The sequence below is a fragment of the Daktulosphaira vitifoliae genome, unplaced genomic scaffold (assembly GCF_025091365.1).
Source record: "Daktulosphaira vitifoliae isolate Bord-2020 unplaced genomic scaffold, ASM2509136v1 Scaffold_3, whole genome shotgun sequence".
Lineage (NCBI taxonomy): Eukaryota > Metazoa > Arthropoda > Insecta > Hemiptera > Phylloxeridae > Daktulosphaira > Daktulosphaira vitifoliae.
The window spans coordinates 17,148,994-17,169,743 of NW_026099574.1; the positions used below are offsets into that span (position 1 = coordinate 17,148,994).

The following is a 20,750-nucleotide window of genomic DNA, read 5'->3' on the forward strand; positions in this document are numbered from 1 at the left end:
ATCTTCAATTTGCTACAAGCATGGACAACACCGAAGGAAGACGACCTAAATGTGCAAGGTGTAGAAATCACGGCGTTATATCTTGGTTAAAAGGTCACAAAAAGCGATGTTCGTTCAAGGAATGTATTTGTCCAAAATGCAATTTAATTGCTGAAAGACAGAGAGTAATGGCAGCTCAGGTAATACACTAATAATTAATAATTGTCAAACAATTTTTTTAATACGTTATGTACAATTTAGTTATTAAATTGAATAAGTAAAGAAAAGTAGTTATGATTAGACAGTATGATTATTTCAATATTAAATTTGAGGGAGGAATTAAGGTGTCGTGACGAGAAAAAAGAAATAGTTATAAAGTTGTTTTTAATTTTTAAGAGTGCAAAACAAGAGTCTTAAATACATTAGTCTTAAAAAGTATTAAAACACCCAAGGATTAAGAAAATCATTATAAACAACGATATTATAATTCTTCAGTTTAAGGGCTTTCGTGGCATAATTTAGTAAAATTTTAGGGATCCCAAAATTGATTAATTTAACTAGGAGGTAATCAATATTGCCATCAAGTGAATAATAGCGTTTTATTTTATGTTGCCAAGAAACAAAATACAAAAAATTTCTTTAAAAAATTTGTTTTTTTTTTAATGAATATTTTCAATTTGTTTACGTCTGAAAATTGAACCATATTTCTTCAAAAATTATTTATAAGAAAATTATATATTATTTTTAATTATTTTAACAAAAAAAAAAACTAAATTTTGTCTACTTATAGAAATAACAAAATGGAATTCTACAAAAAATGTATGTCAACTGTCAATATTATTTCAACTTACCTGTTTCCTTACTTACTGAACACTCTCCATCTCTCTCTCTCTCTCTCTCTCTCTATATATATATATATATAATTTTAAAACACTTAAATTAAATAATAATAAGTTTAATGTGGTCCTTCGACTGAGTAGTCTGACCACACTTATATAAAGATAATTTCTTAATGATGTTTGTATCTAATGATATAATAATACTTAAAATAGCTTCCAATTAAAATAATTTGTTTCCAACCGAATCTTAAACATATTACTATAAACGCAAATTGCAGGAGGTTTCGAGGGATAAATAACATATAAGTTTATATAAAAAATAATTTAAATGAGGAAAAATATATATAATGAGCACCTCCAAGAATTTTGTTAAAATTACACCTATACATACAACACAACTTATTTGTTTTTAGGTTGCTTTGAAAAGGCAACAAGCTGCTGAAGATGCAATAGCATTAGGATTGGCTACAGCCACTACAGGAACTAAATATGGATGTTTACCACAAGGTCCTATTTTTGGTATGACTGTGCCAGCGTCTAAATCTCCCGGTAGTATGTAAATATGTACTTTATTCGAATGAAACGTACCTAATATTTTTAATAAATATTTAATCTTGTTTTATTTTTATAAAGCTTCAGAGGAAGAATCTGACCGTACAAATGACAAACAATTTACTACTCTCCAAATCTCATCAAGTAACAAAGCTACATTGCCTCCAGGATCTCTTGACTTACTGTGTCGGTTGTTCCCAGATAAAAAACGTTCAGTTTTAGAGTTAGTACTTCGTCGTTGTGAGCATGATCTTCTTAAGGCAATAGAACATTGTGTGCCGCTGTGTAAGACTTTGGCAATTGCTTCCAAAACTAAGAAAATATATTCTGGTAACTAAAAATAGTTTTGATTGAAATTAAAAAAATTGGAAATTATTGTTCTTGTATATCTCTTAATAGACTGCATTTTCTTGTTCTGAAATACTTTAAAAACATAATTTTCTTTAGAAGATCAATGATCATCCACACTAATCCCATAAATGGTTAATATATTACAATATTTAAATTTTGTTTAAATTAAATTTACAATTTTGTTATAGAAAAAAATGAATCAACCACAGCAAATATTGGATCAGCATTTATGCCGTGGGGTTTACACCGAGAACCTCCAGTTGCTCATCAGAATGCTAGGAGACAACTGGCTGCAAGATTGACATACCACGTACCAGAACCAACAACAACATTTTTTCATCATTTTAGGTAGGAAAATTTAATTTGATTTGTTTCAATCATAGTTAAAACACTTTTAATGAAAAAAAAAATTCCTAATCATTTTATTTAGAGTTCAAAGTGATAATTAAGTATTTTTAATCTCAAATATATTTACCAACATTATTGTATATTGTTTAATATTTAGGTTGTAATTAAAATTAATAATAGTGTAGAATAAAAATGGAAGGTTAAAACTACATCTTACTTAGGAGAGATGTAGTTCAAAATAAGCGTATCCATACATTTTGACCTACTTTGTATACTGTGTATACATCAAAACAGACAATCTAGGCACAGGTTTTTTATAACATAATAAATTAAAATTCAGAACTTTGTATTAAATATTTTAAAAGTTTAGATTTTTTTTTACTTTTAAGGTATGTTTGACTTATTATAAATTTAAATACATATATTTTATTAAGACTTTTATCAAATGATATGTGTACATAAGTTAATTTTTTGAAGCTTTATGTTCTCTACCTAATTATTTGCTTTAGTTATCTCAATTAAATCGATTAATCACGACCCCAGTTCTAAGTTATGCGGTTAACGAATAACATTATGTGTAAAACATATCTATTTTGTCGTACTCTGGAAATAAAGTTTTTCATGTAACATCTTATTTAAAATGAACTTTCTGTTGTATAATATTTATTTATTTTTTATTTTAAATAATTAATTTTTAATTATCTCAAATATATATTTTCAACATTATACAGAGTGTTGAGTAAGTAAGGAAACAGGTCAATTGTTATAAACAATGAGAACAATAGAAACCCATTTCCATACTTACTGAACACTCTATAAAATAACTATGATAACATATTAAGTAGACATTTATAAAATTACCAATATCTAAAAACCATGAGGTCAAGGGGCTAATATGAAGCTTAAGAGGGCTAGACTCCCATGTCCACACCTAGTTACGCCAAAGTTCAAGTATCAAATTTATTTATAAAAAAATTAAAATAAAATAATTAAATCTTTGAAGTTTAAAATAGGTAGAGTCTTTTTGAAAGAGTATTAAAAATGATTGAGTGAAATAATGACTAATTTACGGTTTTTGTCAATATTAAAAAAATGTATGTATAAATTGCATATAAACATTTTATACATGCATTTGATTTATTAAGTGATTTACAATCAAGTATGTATTTGAAAAAAACTATTGTTATCTAATGTTTAATGGTATTTCAATGTTATTTAAATTATACCAATTGATTGACACATCCATTAAAATATACCCAACATATTGATTCAGTTTCAAAAATAGATTTATATTTACATTATAAATTACACACATTAGTCGTTCGCTGCCGTTTTATAAATACTCTTTTTTCTTAGAAAATACATTTAAGTCTATAAGAAATTCAATAATTAGTGATTGTATTTTTCTTAAATACAATTATTTTCTACTAAAAGTTTATGCATGCAAGATAACTCATGTATCATTAAAGTTCTTATTCGGATATATTCCGGTATTTTTGTATATATTGTTTACCTAAGAAAAATATTACCCACATACGTATCTATATTTAGTTTACTTAAACTAAGTACACCTTTAATTTATAGAATTTACTTTTATATTATACATTTTAAAGCCTCGCCTTTGACTTTAATTTCACGTTATAAATTTATTATTATTCTAATATGTTGGGCAGCACACTCAATACACTCCCAAAAGGCGTCATTTGGGGGTTGTCAGCGCGAGCTAAATATTTAGATTTTTTAAATTTAAAACTAAATTAATGTATTTTATAGTTAAATTAAGTGCATTAGTGAATATAAATAATAATTAATTCATTTTATTCAGGACTCAATCTTCAGGAGTTTCATGTGCTCCACCGTTTTATATGCCCCCGTTTCTACTCGAACCTGCAGATTCTTGTCATGTGGCCAATTGTGTTGAATGTTCATCAGCGTCTGTAACTACCCATCATCAAATATGAGTTGAAATCATTGAAAATATACTATCAATATTATTATTTTATATAATTAGCTTGCGCTTTTTACACTATTTACAATTTTATTGTGAAAAATAGTTGGCTTTTTTTCATTGGCTAATAGAAATACATTAATAGTTCAGTAAACAAAATGCACGTTATATTATTATTATTATTTAACTCTATTGAAATTAAAAACAGATAATGGATATTTTTCTTTTAGCGTAACCATAGAAAAATAAATGCTCATCTATTAAGTCAAGTATATTAACTACAATATTGATTCTTAACATTTAATACATTTGATTAAACAGTTATTTAAGTAAATTAATAAGTAATGCATAAAATGATCAATGAAAAAAATAAATTACGTTTATAAATTTCACTTATTAGTTTTATGTTGTTGGTTATTCAATAGCGGAACGGTACTAAAATTAATATAAATTGAAAACATTTTATTTTTTGCTCTTTAAAGTGATGAATAAAAATTAATTAGCCAAGTCACAGAAAAATATTGGCCATCTGGTCTAAGGATTGTTGTTTTGTAGTCATCTGAAAAGGCATAAGAACTCATCTCTTGAGAAATAATTTTTTTGTCGTCGTCTAATATTCACCACGAAATACTGCAATGACACAACACTCTGTATAATAAATATGTTATTACAGTAGAGTATTTTATACTTCTATGGCGGACTCTCTCTCTCCCTAGAGATAGTAACGCAAATTCAAAAACAAACACCCTGCAGTGTACACGTATAATAAACACAGCACCAACACACATCAATCAGTTCTGTGCCCTGTATTAGATTTCCTAGTGTTTAGATATCGCGTTAACTCACCGCTCGGTAACTTAATAGTAGTGTTTACATTCGATTTCACGGGACGTTTGATTGAATAACGTCCGCTTAGTTTTTCTTCTTCTCTTTTATCACTTCCTCGCTTATAATGCAAGGTGAGCTTGTACGTTTTACTGTTGTGTTTATACAAGTTGTGTTTCTTAAGCTTAATAGAAAATATCTACACGTCCTAACCCGTATTAATGTACTGAGATGATTGTAGAAGCAAATCTACAAATGGTTATTAATTTTGTGACACTTCCTGCATTCGGCGAATATAATTATTGAACGTTGACGACATTTGGGACAGCTAAAAATAAACGAGTATTTAAAACAAACCATATGAATTAGAGAAAATTTTCATTTGTACTTAAATACACTTATAAATTTGAATAATATTGAAAATAGTTGAAGAATACGATCTGGGTGGCCCGTTTGCATTAGTTTGTAGTCGCCTGTCTGTCTGGCTTAAACCGACATAACTGACAACGCCAAACGGTTCGACACACATTTGGAGCAAATGTGACCCGTCGACTGTCGATAAAACCAATAAAAAAAAAAACGCTAAGGGCCAAGTAAATGTAATTACCATTGTTTGTTTATATAAAATAAACACGGTTGAGTTAAAAGGAAATATGTTTTTATTTTTTTTTTTTTCATAAAATCCGATTGTTGGTTAATGGATTGCGAAATTTGTTCAATTATTTATTTCAATATATAACATTTACTTACAGTACTGATTTATTATTTTTGTTGCCAGTTTGAAAACTTAACCAAATTATGTTTGTCTGGAAGACAATCTGAAAATTTTGTGGGTTTATTTTTAATGTATGAGAATATTTGTTAAAAAATATTCTTATCAAAGAATTTATTATAGTTATAATTGATTTAGATTGTACAGTTAGCTTTTAAGTAAGATGGAAAATAAAATTACTAAGAGGCAAAAACTTTTGTTTACAAAAATCAATGATCCGGATGAGATTGTTTTCCTTCCAATAAATAGTTTGTTAAACAGATTATTGAACGAAATAAGTCAATAAAACTATAATTATGTTACAATTTAACTTGTTAATAGATAAAATCAAAAATGGTAATTTCGTGAGTAGAATTTTGAGGCAGGTTGATATGTTTTTCAAAAATACTAAAGAGGTACATTGCTGTATATTTCTAACTCGCGCGGAAATAGGAGATAATAAAGTAAACAAAGACGAATAGTGATGATAGGAGGGTTGAGTAAAAACAAAGGCTACTAAATCCAAAAATTAAACTTTTCAACTAATTTTTTATATACTTTTAAGAAAAAATTGATATTGAATTTGAAATAGAATGACATAATTAAAATTCATACTAATAGCAGACGCCCACAGTAAAATTTGCAAGAGTGAAAAAATTATTAACAACAGTTTAAGCCATGGAGACATTTCCTCATGCCTTATGGACTAAAATAATGCGATCCTTACCCCTGAAATTCAAGCGACAATCTAGTTTTTTATAAAAAATTATACTTACGAAATATTATAAGCAAGAAAACAAGCCATCAAAAAACAAAATAAATAAATAAAAATACATTTCTATGTTAATTTAATAAAATTGTTCTACTCTCCCGCCAAAAAATATTCTTATATACGCATCTATTATATCATTAATTATGGCATATAGCAATCAATATATTTTCTAATTAATACATTTCTTACTAGAACATTAGTAACTTTATCAGGGCTGTTTTTAAAGAGTGATTCAAAGAGACAACAGTCCCCCAAAAACTTTTAGAGACGTACGAGTATGTTAATTATAAAGAGAATTATCTATAAATATTATCGACATACGGTTGATTAAAAAAAAAATAATAATTTTATAATTGGTAGTTATAATTTATACGATATTTTATTTACTTTGCTTTTATTTTAAGATTGTAATTATAAGTTCAATAAAAGCCAAGAACAAAAAAATTGATTTATGATAAAAAATGTAATTGAAAAAATTTTAAACTTTTTTTTTGTGCTTATAAATGTTATTTAAAGGGCGATTAGAAAATATTTGAGGGTTCTAAAATTCATGTAGCCACCCTACATCAAAATGTTAAATATTGTCGTGAACTTTATTATTATTATTAACTATTAGAAATATACTGAGAAATAAATAGACAATACACTTTATTTCATTTATCCATAGATAGTACCAAACTAACCCTTCCCCTAAATAACGCTTAAATAATAGTTGCCATAGAATCTACTTTAAATTAACAAAAATTTGATATCTAGGATTGTATGTTTTTATTAATGACCAGAAAAATTTTCAGATTTTTTTATAGAATTCACTTAAATTGTAGACAACATATATTTTTTTATTATTTGTTATCCTGTGACACTTAAAGTTCTATAAAATAAAATTTTATAATTATATACTAGTGAATCATTTTCAAATAGGAAGAGAAAAGTAAAATGAACTATTATCAATAATAGTTTATTTTAGCTTCGATGCGAAGCTGAGAAGATATTGGTTTTACTAAGATGTGTTTATTTATTTATTTTTTTTTTTGTGTCTGTTACCACTTTTTCTCAGCTCTCACCGAACCGATTTCTTTCAATGATATGTCAAAAGATCACAAATTGTATCTAGTCGAAGACATTACCCTCAAAAATTGAAAAAAATTCCCTCGTTCCCGTAAATGGGGGAAACCTCTAAAAAAATTACGAATTTAAAAATCGCTAATTTTCGAAATTTTTTCAATTTTTTTTACTAAAAACTGCCGTAACTTTTTCAAAAATGAACATATCAATATAATTCTTTTTTATATAGATGCATAATATCATTACCTTTCATTTGGTATATTTTTTTCATAAATTTAACCCTTAACCTGCCCACAAGGAGGGATTTAAAATGACAACTTTTTCACAAAAAATTAACTTTTTCAACTTAACTTTGAAAATGTTCCGGAAGGTCTGACACTTTTATATATATCTTAAATTAAAGNAAAAAAATAAAAAAAAAAATAAAAAAAAAACACATCATAGTAAAATTAATACCTTCTCAGCTTCGCATCGAAGCTAAAAAAAAATTATTATGAAAACTCATTTTTTAAATTATAAAGATAGTAACCAACAATTATATAATAAATTTTTTCAGGATTATAATCTATACCACAGCTATTTTGACCAATAGGCAAAAACGTAAAAGTTGGTTTAAAGCAATGCACAAAAAAGATTTCTATAAAACAAACACTTTATTATTTATTTATTATATTTTAATAAAATTTATTATTTTGTTGTATTGATGTATTTAATTTTTACCTACCATGCAAAACTACCTCGAGATTAAAAAAATTCTTTTTTCAAAGTTATATGATAAAAAGTGATCATATGAGGCTTATTCTAAAGTTATATTTTGTTCAATAATCTTATACATTATAATCAATTGCTGATGTACATTGCTAATTACATTTATTTTAATTAATTGTAAATTAACTAGTAAAAAAAATAAATAAAAATAAAGTAATTTTATGTTTACATAAAATAATTTGTTAAATAAAATGTCAGGTGTGTTCATAATTTGAGATTATTCAATGTTTTAATGGTTTTATACAACCATATTAACATATTCATGTAAACTTCAAACAACTTAACATTTCTTATGAAAAATTAGGTACACTACAATTTATTTTTAAAGGAGGAGTATACTTTATCATGCAAATGGAACAGCCATTACAATAGATTTATCATTTTTTACAAATATAAATAGTTTAGTATAAACCAAGCTAATAAATACTCAAAATTTTTAAACATTATTAATTTATACATATCATAATTTTGACTCTATAATTAAATTATTAATTAATTAAATAGTTACTATGTAACATATTGATTTTTCATTAAAACTTCAAGTATAAGGAGACATTTCATTTTATAGCACTTTCTATTAATTGTTTGATGTTTTTATATTTAATAAAAATTTATCACTGTCAGATTCACCATCTGGACTACTGGCAGATATTTCATGCTGTTCTTCGTGTTTTGTCAATGTAACCATACGTGAAAAAACTTGGTCACAATATTTACAAATATACTGACGAACCTCACCATCATTAAAACTAAAAAATTTTTTATTAAATTAATTAATTAGAACAAGCAAATAAGATGCCGGTCAAATAAGATGCAAGGGAGGGAAATTTCAACTTGGAATATTAACATTATTTCAAAAAATAATACTTTACATGATTTTGCTATAGTATTCTTGTTTCATTTGAAAAAAAAAATGAATGAAATTAAATGTATAAAAAGATGAATAGTAAATAAAATGTTTGCATTATTTATAAATTATTCAATCATAAATTAAAATTGATGGAAAAAAGATCATCAAGAGAAAAAAATTATGTCCATATTTGGTATTTTTTTATGCGAGTTCTTTTGTAATAGGGAGATATTTTTATCATAAACCACTTAATTACTGACAAAATAAATACAATATTAAAAAAAACAATTTAGTTTTTTTAATTACATATATTTATTTTGATAATAATTTGATTAAGAACATAAAAACTTTTGAAACAATATTTCAAAAGTTATAAGTGTTTAAATTTATAAATTGAGGTGAGGTACTGGTACTGTTATTTACACTATTATATATTTCGAGGTTGCACTACTCTTCTCAGTCAGATATAAAGATGTTAATAACTTTTAAAGTATTATAATACATAAAAGTATTATTGAACTATTATTTTTATAATTAGATATATTTTATTAGCCAATTACATATTTATGTTTTCATTTATAAAAATAAAGTAATTCCCCCTATAAGTAATAAATAAATGATGCTAAAAGTTATTAGTAGATGATATTTCAAGAAATATGTGTAATTTAAAAAAAATCAAAATATTTTTTTTAATATTTTATTTATATAATAAACGGGTCATCCTACGCATAATATATAGTTAAAAATATAATATAGCACTATTAATAATTCTTTTTTATGTTCATACTTGACTTTTGGATGTGTGTCGGAGTTTAATTCGTATGTAGACTTTTTACACTCGGCCAAATGCTCATAAACTGCATTTTCACTCAATAAACATCTTAAGCATATTTTACAGGTCCACATAACATCATACCCTGGTACATCATCATATCGCACCATGTTTCGAGGGCAAAATGGCTTATTAGGAACAATAGTATTTTCATTAAATTTTTGAACAATTTTTTTTGATTTTTTTTTCTTACGCGATTTACTGGCTACAAATGGATTTTTTGGCATTATTTGAAAATTTGTACCTGTATTAAAAATCATTTCTAATTCATTATTATATTACCTTAAAAAAAATTAATAAATACTTATTCTACTACTAAAATTAAAACATATTTTAACTTTACAATATAACATGATAAAGTGCATTATACTAAAAAAATTGTGTTACATTAAAAAACAGGTATACAAAATGGTACTTAGTAAATGTTTGACAGTATTCCTTTGAAAATTGAATAATTACATTTTATGTAATTGACTTATTAACTCGATAGTTTTAATACAAATAAACAGTAGTATTTGGGGAGTATATGGCGTTACCAAATAACAATTATTTGAACTAACATATATCCTAAAATTCATATAAAAGAAGATTTTTTTGCAAAGCATCACTGCAAATAACCATGTTAATTGCAATAATAATAATACCTTTCATAGATTTATTAGTATGATTGATTAGAGAATAAAAACTCATGGAAACGAATCATATGTATAATGGGGTTTTAATCATGAGGCACTCCTATGCACTCTTTTATTTTAAATTAGGTAGCCAACATAGAATTAGATAAAAAAAAAAAAATATTATACAACAATTCTAAAATGAAATTACCTGATTAATGAATTATTCAATTCGTTATTCTAGCAATATAAAAATGACTTATTATAGCATTATCTAACTTACAATTAATGAAAATTCTTTGATATTTAAAAAATGGTTCTAAAATTAATTAAAAAAATTTCTTTCCGAGTTAATATAAAAATTCTAAATTCTCGAGAAAACTGTTATCAAACGTCGTAAGATTATAATATTATTGTTGATATTGAGATAAAAAAACTTAAAAATGTGTAATTTAATACCAATTTACTAGATAGCGTAGCTAGTAGTTTAACTTAATTACAAACATTTCCAAGCATTCCTAAAAATTTTAAGCAAAAACAGATGATTTAATTTTTTTTAATTATGTGTAGAATATTATAAAATCAGACACTACTACTAATAGATTTATTTTGTTGAAATATAAATCTATGGCTCTTTTACATTACTCAAAACGTCAGTTTTAGTGATTTTTCAGGAAAGAAAAAATAAATTTGATATGTTAATAACATTTTATAGAATTGTCATTTATAATAACAATAAATAAATCTTCTTGATAAAATTGACTGAGAATTTTTAAGTAATGAAAAAAACATCCTTCTTTATTCAAATTATAAATATCTAAAACACTAATTTTTGTGAATTATCAGTTTTTGTTTATAAGCAACAAAAAACAATTAAATAGTCATTTTTCTTGGAGATGATATAGTTCTAGAAAAAAACCTTAAACGTGCATATGTATGTTAAACCTATACATTTTTGCTGGATTATGAAAGTCGTATAGCAAGAAAATAAAGGTACTTGATTTATGTGAGTAAAACAGCGAATTACTTAGAGTAAGTCTTTTAGATAGGTATTTATAAGTTTGAATTTAAATATAGATCGAATTCTCCTTAAATAATGTACAATACCAAATATTAAGCCTTATAAATACTATTAACAGTATATATTTAAATTGTATTCTAAACTTCATAATAATAATTGTAAAAAATAACTAACGCATTGGTCAATTTAACGTAGAACAAGTGGTTGTTTGTGTGTATGATATTTGAAATTTCAATTGGAATTAATTTAATCGCTTTTGATGTGTTTTGTATCACATTCGGACATCGAACAATCGTATTCCAAACTGGACATTTCAGAACGTTTTCCGCGGAATTAGTTGTCGAATTCAAGATTAACTGAAATATTTTCAGAAATTAATTTTTTTGGAGAAATGATGGGCTCAATGATTTGTTGCACTAAAATTTTGGTTAAACCGTTATTTCTCTCTTCCGTCTTGAGTTCTCTATGAGCTTCATATTTGAGTTCCGTGCGCACTTCACAATATCTTTTAGATTCTTTCGTTTTTGTAAGATGATACGGTTTTGACGGCACAATTTGCTGCAACAGTTTGTCTTTTTTCGATTTACGATATTTTTTAGATCGCTGCGCTGCGGTAAGTGGGAGGTGCTTTCCATAATTATTTCACACTTAAGAAAGTTTTTTTCTTTGGTCGTTTGAGATATAAACGACGTATTTTTCAAAAATTTGTTTTGCTCCTTTTCCTCACGTTTACGTTTACACAGTTTGCGTTGACGTTCTGCTGGGGTTTGAGCAATCGTTATGATTCATTATAAGTAAATTCCATAACTTCAAGAATAATGAAAATCTAAATTCAAATTTACAATTATTATTACGATATCGAAATAATAACAAACGCGACGAACGACGAATGAAAAACGACTACAAAATTAAAATAATATCGAATTCATTCTCGATTAATAAGATTTGTCAAAATAACAGCTCACGTCGCTATGAGCGTATAAATTTCTTGTCAATTTATTTTCTTTGATATAAAATCTCACTTTTACACAAAAAAATGTGTAAATTTGAAGTGACAAGAAAAAAATATATACATCTGGTACCAATACCTTTGTTTCGCGAGACTGGTTACTGAAATCTTTTATATTAACTAGCGATACTACTAAATTTAGCTTACGGTGTTGGAGCATATATCTTTTCTACAATGTGAATTAGCTACTATTATCGAGTATTCATAGTTGCAATGAGAAATGGGCGTAATAGACGTTCGTGACGGTGATTTGTGACGCAGATTTCAGAATGACCTCGATCAAGAGACATGTATTTAAAAAAAACTGAGTGTGTTATTAATAATATCTGTATTATACAATAACAAAATTAATATGTATAGATACATACATTCCTGTAAATAAAATAATTTAATTAGTAATTGATTCATCACTGTCTTTGTTGGAAATAATAATGTAAATAAAATAATAATTTTCTTTCATTGAGATATAAAGGAGAAATGTATAAAGCGATTTTAGTTTTCAAAAATATTTTAATTTAGTCATTTGATAAAATGATTCATTTTGGCATTTATGTTGCATATAATTTCTAAAATAATATTTTTTATTAATTCATATTCTAAAATTACTTTGTATTTCGTTTAATATAGGGGCGTTATTTTAGTAAGCATAAATATTTTGAGGCTATTATTTAGAGTAATAATAAGAATAATAATAATTATTTAAGAAACCTCTTTCTTTGGGGGAACCGCGATGGCCCTTAATGGGCTGATAAAAGCGAAAAAAAAAATTATTTAGGGTGGAAGATATGATATTTTCATATCTCTAATTTGGATGTTTAGAGATTGAAACCAGATAGGTTGTACTTATGGTACCTAATGATAACACAGAATTTTGAGCACGCAAATGATGCTTCTGGTTCAAAAGTTTTTTATATTGTTCAATTATTTTACTAATTGTTTCCCATAAATAATATAAACATTAGGGTGGCCCTTAAAAATCGAATGTCTTTTTTTTTTTACGCTACCCCTTAATTTTTTTTTAATGGTCAAAAAAATGAGCTGTGCAAAATTTGGGACCAATCCGTTAAGGTTAACCCGTGCCCCCGGGCCTATTAAGTTGAGTTATAGAGTCAAATTTAATAGAAATAACTGATCTATGTCTCATAACTTTTTTTGCTCTTAACTTAGAATAATAAAAGTAAAACTCAAGTAAAGGAAATTTTACAGGAAATTCAAAAATAATAACTTCAATGTTGTTTTCTCAATAAATAGCCCACAAAAACACTACATACAGTAAAAAACATGTAAAAGTCTTAAAATACGTTATAACTGATTTTGTTGATTTTTAATTATTTATTTTCATTTTATTTTTTGGAAAACGCATATTCGTTTAAAAAAAGATTCTAGAAGTTTAATTTTTTATGCCAAGTACGATAATTATATTAGATTTATTATTTTATGGACAGTTAATTAATGATTAATTACAAACCTAACAGTTTAATTTAATTGTTATTAACAATTTTTAATTTATTTTTTTTTAAATAATAATAACTTTAAAAAAAATATTTTAACAATAATTAAATTATATTATTATTATATATTTTTTGATAATGTACTTTTTTTACAATTAGGAAATTTTTTCCGATAATTACTTACTATTTGTAAAACGTATTGTTTCTGTTCTTCATTTGTAGTTAATATATTAATGTAGTCTTAGATTAATTTAATGCCACGCTAGGCTGTATCATTAATGACTCGTAATTTACTTATAGTATTTAAAGCATTTATGTAACTGTTGTTCGCACTCCAAAATGATGGATCAATTTTCAAAAAATCAGTGTTCAGATTAAATAGTTGTAAATTTGATGGTAACTTACTACCAGTTATTTCGTGAGAATAATTACCAATAAGATAAATATTAGTTCGTAATACTTTAAAAGACGCTAAAAGTATTGTACATTTGTGATTAAAACGTATCATTTAATATATAATAATAAACAGGTAAAATATATTTAACGTGTTCACAAATTGTCTGCTGCATTTATACGACACAAATTATGTCAGTTGTCGAAAATAACTCAAATATACTTATCTTTAATAATAATATAATTGGTACTATCTTAAAGTAATTCAGTAAACCAAAATTGATATATTGATACGACAAAATGTAATAATACAATCAATTTTGTTAAATTTGTAATTAATCATTAATTAACTGTCCATAAAATAATAAATCTAATATAATTATCGTACTTGGCGTAAAAAATTAAACTTCTACAAATTTTTTATAAATGAATATGCGTTTTCCAAAAAATAAATAATTAAAAATCATCAAAATCAGTTATAACGTATTTTAGACTTTTACATGTTTTTTACTGTATGTAGTGTTTTTGTGGGCTATTTATTGAGAAAACAACATTGAAGTTATTATTTTTGAATTTCTTGTAAAATTTCCTTTACTTGAGTTTTACTTTTATTATTCTAAGTTAAGAGAAAAAAAAGTTATGAGACATAGATCAGTTATTTCTATTAAATTTGACTCTTCGACTCAACTTAATAGGNTTCTATTAAATTTGACTCTATAACTCAACTTAATAGGCCCGGGGGCACGGGTTAACCTTAACGGATTGGTCCCAAATTTTGCACAGCTCATTTTTTTGACCATTAAAAAAAAATTAAGGGGTAGCGTAAAAAAAAAAAAGACATTCGATTTTTGAGGGCCACCCTAATAAACATATGATATATTAAAAGATTATAGTCAATTATAATTTATAAGTAACACTTTTATTTAAAAATTAAAAACTTCTAATTATTATTATTTGTTATCATATGATTGAACTATTCCTTATTGATAAGAAATGTGTCCAATCGGTATTTATAATATGGTGTTGCCAAACGTACAAATACGATAGTTTACATGCGAACGTTTCAAATAATATTTTTAAATATAAACGTTGGTAAAGATAATTTTTAATTTGAGTGAAACTATAAACAAACGACATAATAGTGTTTGTTTTTACATTTGGAGTAAATATTGAGCAAAGACTACTTTTTTTTTTTAATTTTTGAGTAATAGTGTAAAGTATTTTTTCCAGCTAAAACACGATTATTTTTCTAATCATTCGTATTTTAAAATCTAATACCATCGGAGGCATAGGATATTTTCTTGTTTCACCGCAAACGGAATTGTTGTCAAGAAATTTTATTTAATACTATGTGATAGAGTGCGCTTTTCAAGGATCTAGTGAACCAGTTGTAACAAACGTAGTTATGTACACCATAATCATTGAACACTCGAACCAAAATTTTTTGATTATGTCGTTCTCTGTTCATTCATTATTATAATTTGACTTCATTTAAGTCTGCTATCACCGTATACAGTTCTCTGTCGCTAATTAACATATGTTCATATATATGCGCCATTATATGTTTATACCGCTGTTCGAACATTTATTTTAATCACTTTGTTTTTTTTGTAGTTTGGTTCGTCGCTGTTATATTTGTTACCATTTTAATATTTAAGGCCATTTTTAAAATTAAGTTATTTTGATGAAATCTTCTATATATTTATGTACTATTTATTTAATCATTTATGTATCATGTAAGTTTAGACGACGCTCACAAAAGTGACACCTCTCAATTGCTAGCCTATACCAATCGGAGCCAAGACAAGATGTCATTCCAGTACGGTTTGGTTAGTTGGATAAACTACCTTGTACAAGACAAATACATCACGTATGGTTGTATTTCAATTTATATTGATTTTAGTGTAGTAGTTTTATTTTTGTTTTAACTATAGAAACAAAGATAGATCTAAGGGCCTTTTTTATAATTATGAAATAAAATAGTACTCATGAAAAAATTGGTCTAGAATGTCATTCTAATTTATTAAGACAGTAATTACACATATTGAATAAGAATATTATAAATACAGTTATCAACTATATTTGAGTAGATAACCATGATTTAAAAATTTAATGTGCAACACTGTCTTTGTTGTAACAACGCGGCGTTTAAATTAGGCAATTCAGGTACATGACCGTATTGAGTGTTTTGGGAGGCAGAATATTTAATTACAATTAAATAAATTTCATTTCAAAATCTCAATCAATATATTTTTTTATAGAATTTATATGAGCCGACCTTATGAACAATAAGATTACACAAAATTTACAACAAGTCATAAGAATAATTAAGAAATCAAATTGCAGCTTTGTTGATATAGGATTTCAAACAATTTTTACGTATTCTTGCTCATCATTCAATATCATCTCTGACGGTTGGTATTATCATATCTTTGCGAATATTATCTTTTTTTTTTTTAAATATGAATGCGTTAATAATAATTCGAAGAGTTATGTTTTACATAGATTATATTCTTTAATTTAAGCTTTGCTAGTATAGTCCTATAATTGGATACCGAAGGTCCAGATTGGTTGTAAGATAGCTATATATAGTAATATTTTGTTTTCTATTAATAGTTACGATCTACAAACAATTAAACAAATTATTTTTCTTTTTAACCAATGCTTGAGAATATATTATTTATATATATATATATATATATATTTTAATAAAAAAAAAATTAACTACCTTGTTATATAAATTTGTTTACCTTAATTATTTCAACTCAATGTGTTAATAAAGTAATACAAATATTATACAAATTATTGTTGTTCTAGGAAAAAATAAAAATAGTTTAACTTACTTTCTATTAATCTTATAAAATGTATACGCCGTGTATTATTAATGTGAATAATAGTCTCGACTACAATTAATGCTACACATTCATGTCTAGTGATAGAATATGCGTTTCACCATTCAGAACGTCTACGTAAAATTTTATTTTTATACAAGGTGTTCAATAAGTAAGGAAACAGGCCAATTGTTACAAACAATGAGAATAATAAAAACCCGTTTCCTTACTTACAAACACTCTATATATTAAATTCTATGTGAGTAGTTTGTAATATTATAAAACTTACTGGACTTTTTAGTATTATTTTTGTATGAGATGAAATTTTGTTTGTCTGTCATAATTAATATTTATAATACAGCAAATAAGTGAGTACCTTAAAATAATGGTTTCATTTAATGTACTGATATAGAGCTTTGACGTGGGATTGTTGAGTACCTATTTTAATATTATCCGTTAAGCCGACCGATGTAAATTCACAAGCCCCTGTGCGATAACGACGCGGAAATTGTGTGGGAATTTAACAAACATAAAATGATTTTAGATAGACATTAACGCAGATTAAGGATTTCTCCATTTGAACATTTTTATTATTATTATTATTGTTATAACATGTTGTTGATGACGATTTAATGTTTTCGGCGGCTATGTGGGCGTAAGCCTAGCGACGGTCCTTTTGCGTCATTCCGTGAGGGGCAGTATGTGTGTGCGTTTTTTACGCATTTACCGTCTTTCCATCTCCATTGATGAGTTGAAAACTCTGATAAACTTGGTCAAATCTCAACGGAGCCGCTACGAACGCTGTGAAACACCGTCTGTGACGTCACCGTTTCTTCCTCACTACATCACCACCGTGTATAATACACATTGAGAGAGGCGTTGGCTGAGGGTGAGTAATTGTACGTTTTTGGCGACGTACAGGGCGCTTACGTTACTTGTCTGTAAAAGCAACAGTTCTATCGTTTTAATAAAGTTTTCATCGACTTTTTTTCTAAATCCAATAGTTATTCTAAAATGGATTTACATTTAAAAATGTTATCTAAAAAACTGAAGAATCGTGGGAATCACAGTTAGTCTAAAAAATGACGGACTAACCCCGTAAACACACTGTATACTAACGTACTCGTGTGCACTACTCTCTGCGATACCGGTAACAGAGGGCTCTACTAAATGGAACGGGCAAGGCCGGAGGTGTTCTTCCACTACCGTTATGGCGTGGCTACCTACCCGTTCGCCAATGTCTTTGTATTGATCAACCTTACCGCGCGTCCCGTTGAACAGTAAGCGGCAAGGCGGCGGTCCACGCACACGCAATGCCAACGAAAAACGGCAAAATAATTAGCCACAGACGAACCATGGTAGTGTTCGAACATTCCCATCGAATTTCGTCGTAATCGTATTTAAACACTTGGAGTTGCACGATTATTCTATAATTTACCGCGGGACACGAGAGTAGTACTACTCCACAGCTGAATCCTTAAAAATTAATACATATAAAACGGTACTTATGGATGTGGCGGCTACGGCGTTGCACCGAACAGACGAACTGCAACACTTCAAGTCATAAGAAATCGTCGGCACGATTTATTAAGTGAGTACAATAGCTGTGCTATCTACTTGTTGTTTTATGCTGACACAGTAATTAAATTGCTCTAATAGACGCCACTATTATAACCAGGTTGACCAATCGTGGGCCCAGTTCAATTTATAACTATGGTCTCCTAAAAAAAATTTTCCTTGGAATCAATAATTAATACACAACAAAAAATTCAATAACCATTACTATCATAACTATGTTAAATATATACAAGATTTATCATTGTCCGCTAATTTTCTTCAAAAATAATAGTTTTGACAATTTTTTTTTAGTTTAGTTTAGTATATATTTAATATTATTTATTTGTCAATTTATAAAAATTAAGTTGTTGCCCTTACAAGATAAAAATGATAGACTTTGAAAATATTTAACTACTTAAAAAACAAAATGTAAATACTATTGGAATAAGCCAACATTTTAAAATTTATTATTACATAAAAATAAATCTAGTAGTCAACGATAAATCAATTATCTATATATTAAAACGTAAAATTTTATTTTTTTAGAGTTAGATACAAATAGCCGACTTACTTCTGGCCACAAAAATGAAACAAGTAAAAATAAGATCTTGAAATTGTATTTAAATTGCAGACTATAATTATTTAAATAGTAATTATGGGGGATGTACTATCCTCCGTAATCTACTAAGATACAATCTGATGTTTTAAATGTATTAAATATAAAATAATAAATAAAACAAAATACATAAATAATAATCTTACTTTTATTTAATAATGATATTTTTATAAAAATAAATGGCAACTTATATTGTAGCGTTGACAAACATTTTCGAGCTTTCAGTTCACAATACTTGTCAATATTGTCGTCAAAATTTATGTTTGTTGTAATATTTATTTTTATTATTACTTTTTACCTATTTTTGATAGTCGCCAAAACTTTATTTATACTTAATGATTATAAATGAATATACAACTAATATTTGTCGAGGACCCCCATTTTGGATAGGCCCTATATAAATGTGCCAAATGACCTTCTATAAATAAGCACTGATTATAGAACTGAAACACTGACAACATAGCGTAATATGGTACTATTGAAGTAATAAAATGTATTTCAATATTTGTATGTGTTCGTTAGCTATTGCATAAATTGTAATTTGCTAATATTACTTATCGTTTTGTATGAAATATTTTTGGAAGAAATAAACATATTTTATATGTTTATACTGATTTTTTTACTAAATTAAAAAGAAAACGAATTTTAACGTAACAATATGTTCTACATATTATTAAATGTCATCATACCTGGTATTGAAGTCTCACTACTCTATCTCCAACAAAAACTTTTTAAAGAAATATTTCTTTATTAACATGTCTATGTATTTTGTAACTGCTAAAGTGGTTGATCTCCAAATCAGACCAAATCTTCTTTATTGATGTATTTATTCATTCGTGCTGTGGATTTTCGTAGTTTATGGGATTACAGATAAATTTTACAATAAGAACTTTCACAGTAAATTTATTGTGCTTATGTTGTCTGATTTCCATTTTATTATCACCAAAACTTTTGATTTTAGTATAAATGTTTCAATTGATAAAGTTATGTGATAGCAAAACGTTATGGAATATAAATGATTAGTGCGAAAGAAAAATGTTTACATTGCAGAACTAATGTAATGCCTAATGATGTTTACGCTATTTTTGTAAATTAAATTAAACGTTGGAATTTACAAATCATTAAATACTCTTTTAGATTACATTAAATTCCAATGACGTGTTTCAAATATAAATATATTATAAAAAAATAGAGGGTATAAGTGCAAACTGCTTGCACCATAAAAATAAAATAATAACACTTATTAACTCATATGTTAGTTTTTATGTCAGGAATTAAGTTCATAGACCTCTTAAAGGTCAATCAAACGATATTTGTTATCCTCTTTACACCCGAAAAAATATTTATACAGAGTTTAATGTGTAGTCCCTTTATCAAG

At 26.4% G+C, this 20,750-nt stretch overlaps 3 protein-coding genes across 6 annotated transcripts in view; 2 read left to right on the top strand and 1 right to left on the bottom strand.

The window, feature by feature from the left end:
* On the top strand, positions 1–4,175 carry LOC126901270 (doublesex- and mab-3-related transcription factor dmd-4-like). 2 transcript variants are annotated; one of them, XM_050677654.1, is made up of 5 exons: positions 1–179; positions 1,232–1,370; positions 1,452–1,700; positions 1,910–2,069; positions 3,895–4,175. In XM_050677654.1, the coding sequence occupies exons 1-5, from the start codon at positions 21–23 to the stop codon at positions 4,028–4,030; spliced, it is 843 nt and encodes a 280-aa protein (XP_050533611.1). In that variant the 5' UTR covers positions 1–20; the 3' UTR covers positions 4,031–4,175. The 2 variants fall into 2 exon arrangements, with proteins under 2 accessions (XP_050533611.1, XP_050533612.1); XM_050677655.1 differs by having other exon boundaries at positions 1,232–1,367.
* The window catches only part of LOC126901272 (GTP-binding protein Di-Ras2), a 26,028-nt gene continuing 8,481 nt past the window's right edge, over positions 3,204–20,750 (top strand). Inside the window, exon 1 of one of the 2 annotated variants that reach the window (XM_050677658.1) lies at positions 3,204–3,213. The gene's annotated coding sequence lies outside the window, so the exon portion shown is untranslated. Of the gene's footprint in view, positions 3,214–17,975; positions 18,791–20,750 lie in introns of those variants that run through there. The other variant, XM_050677657.1, reaches the window with a different exon arrangement.
* LOC126901273 (uncharacterized) lies at positions 8,221–11,711 on the bottom strand. 2 transcript variants are annotated; one of them, XM_050677659.1, is made up of 3 exons: positions 11,690–11,711; positions 9,836–10,124; positions 8,221–8,947 (listed from the first exon to the last, which is right to left on the bottom strand). In XM_050677659.1, exons 1-3 carry the CDS (start codon positions 11,691–11,693, stop codon positions 8,776–8,778), a joined length of 465 nt encoding a protein of 154 aa, XP_050533616.1. In that variant the 5' UTR covers positions 11,694–11,711; the 3' UTR covers positions 8,221–8,775. The 2 variants fall into 2 exon arrangements, with proteins under 2 accessions (XP_050533616.1, XP_050533617.1); XM_050677660.1 differs by lacking the exon at positions 11,690–11,711 and adding an exon at positions 10,706–10,870.

Coding starts and splice junctions, on each gene's coding strand:
- LOC126901270 (XM_050677654.1), top strand. CDS start 21: ATGGACAACACCGAAGGAAGACGACCTAAATGTGCAAGGTGTAGAAAT. Junction 1,371..1,451: donor AGCGTCTAAATCTCCCGGTA/GTATGTAAATAT, acceptor ATTTTTATAAAG/CTTCAGAGGAAGAATCTGAC. Junction 2,070..3,894: donor ACATTTTTTCATCATTTTAG/GTAGGAAAATTT, acceptor CATTTTATTCAG/GACTCAATCTTCAGGAGTTT.
- LOC126901273 (XM_050677659.1), bottom strand. Junction 8,948..9,835: donor GACACACATCCAAAAGTCAA/GTATGAACATAA, acceptor AAAATTTTTTAG/TTTTAATGATGGTGAGGTTC.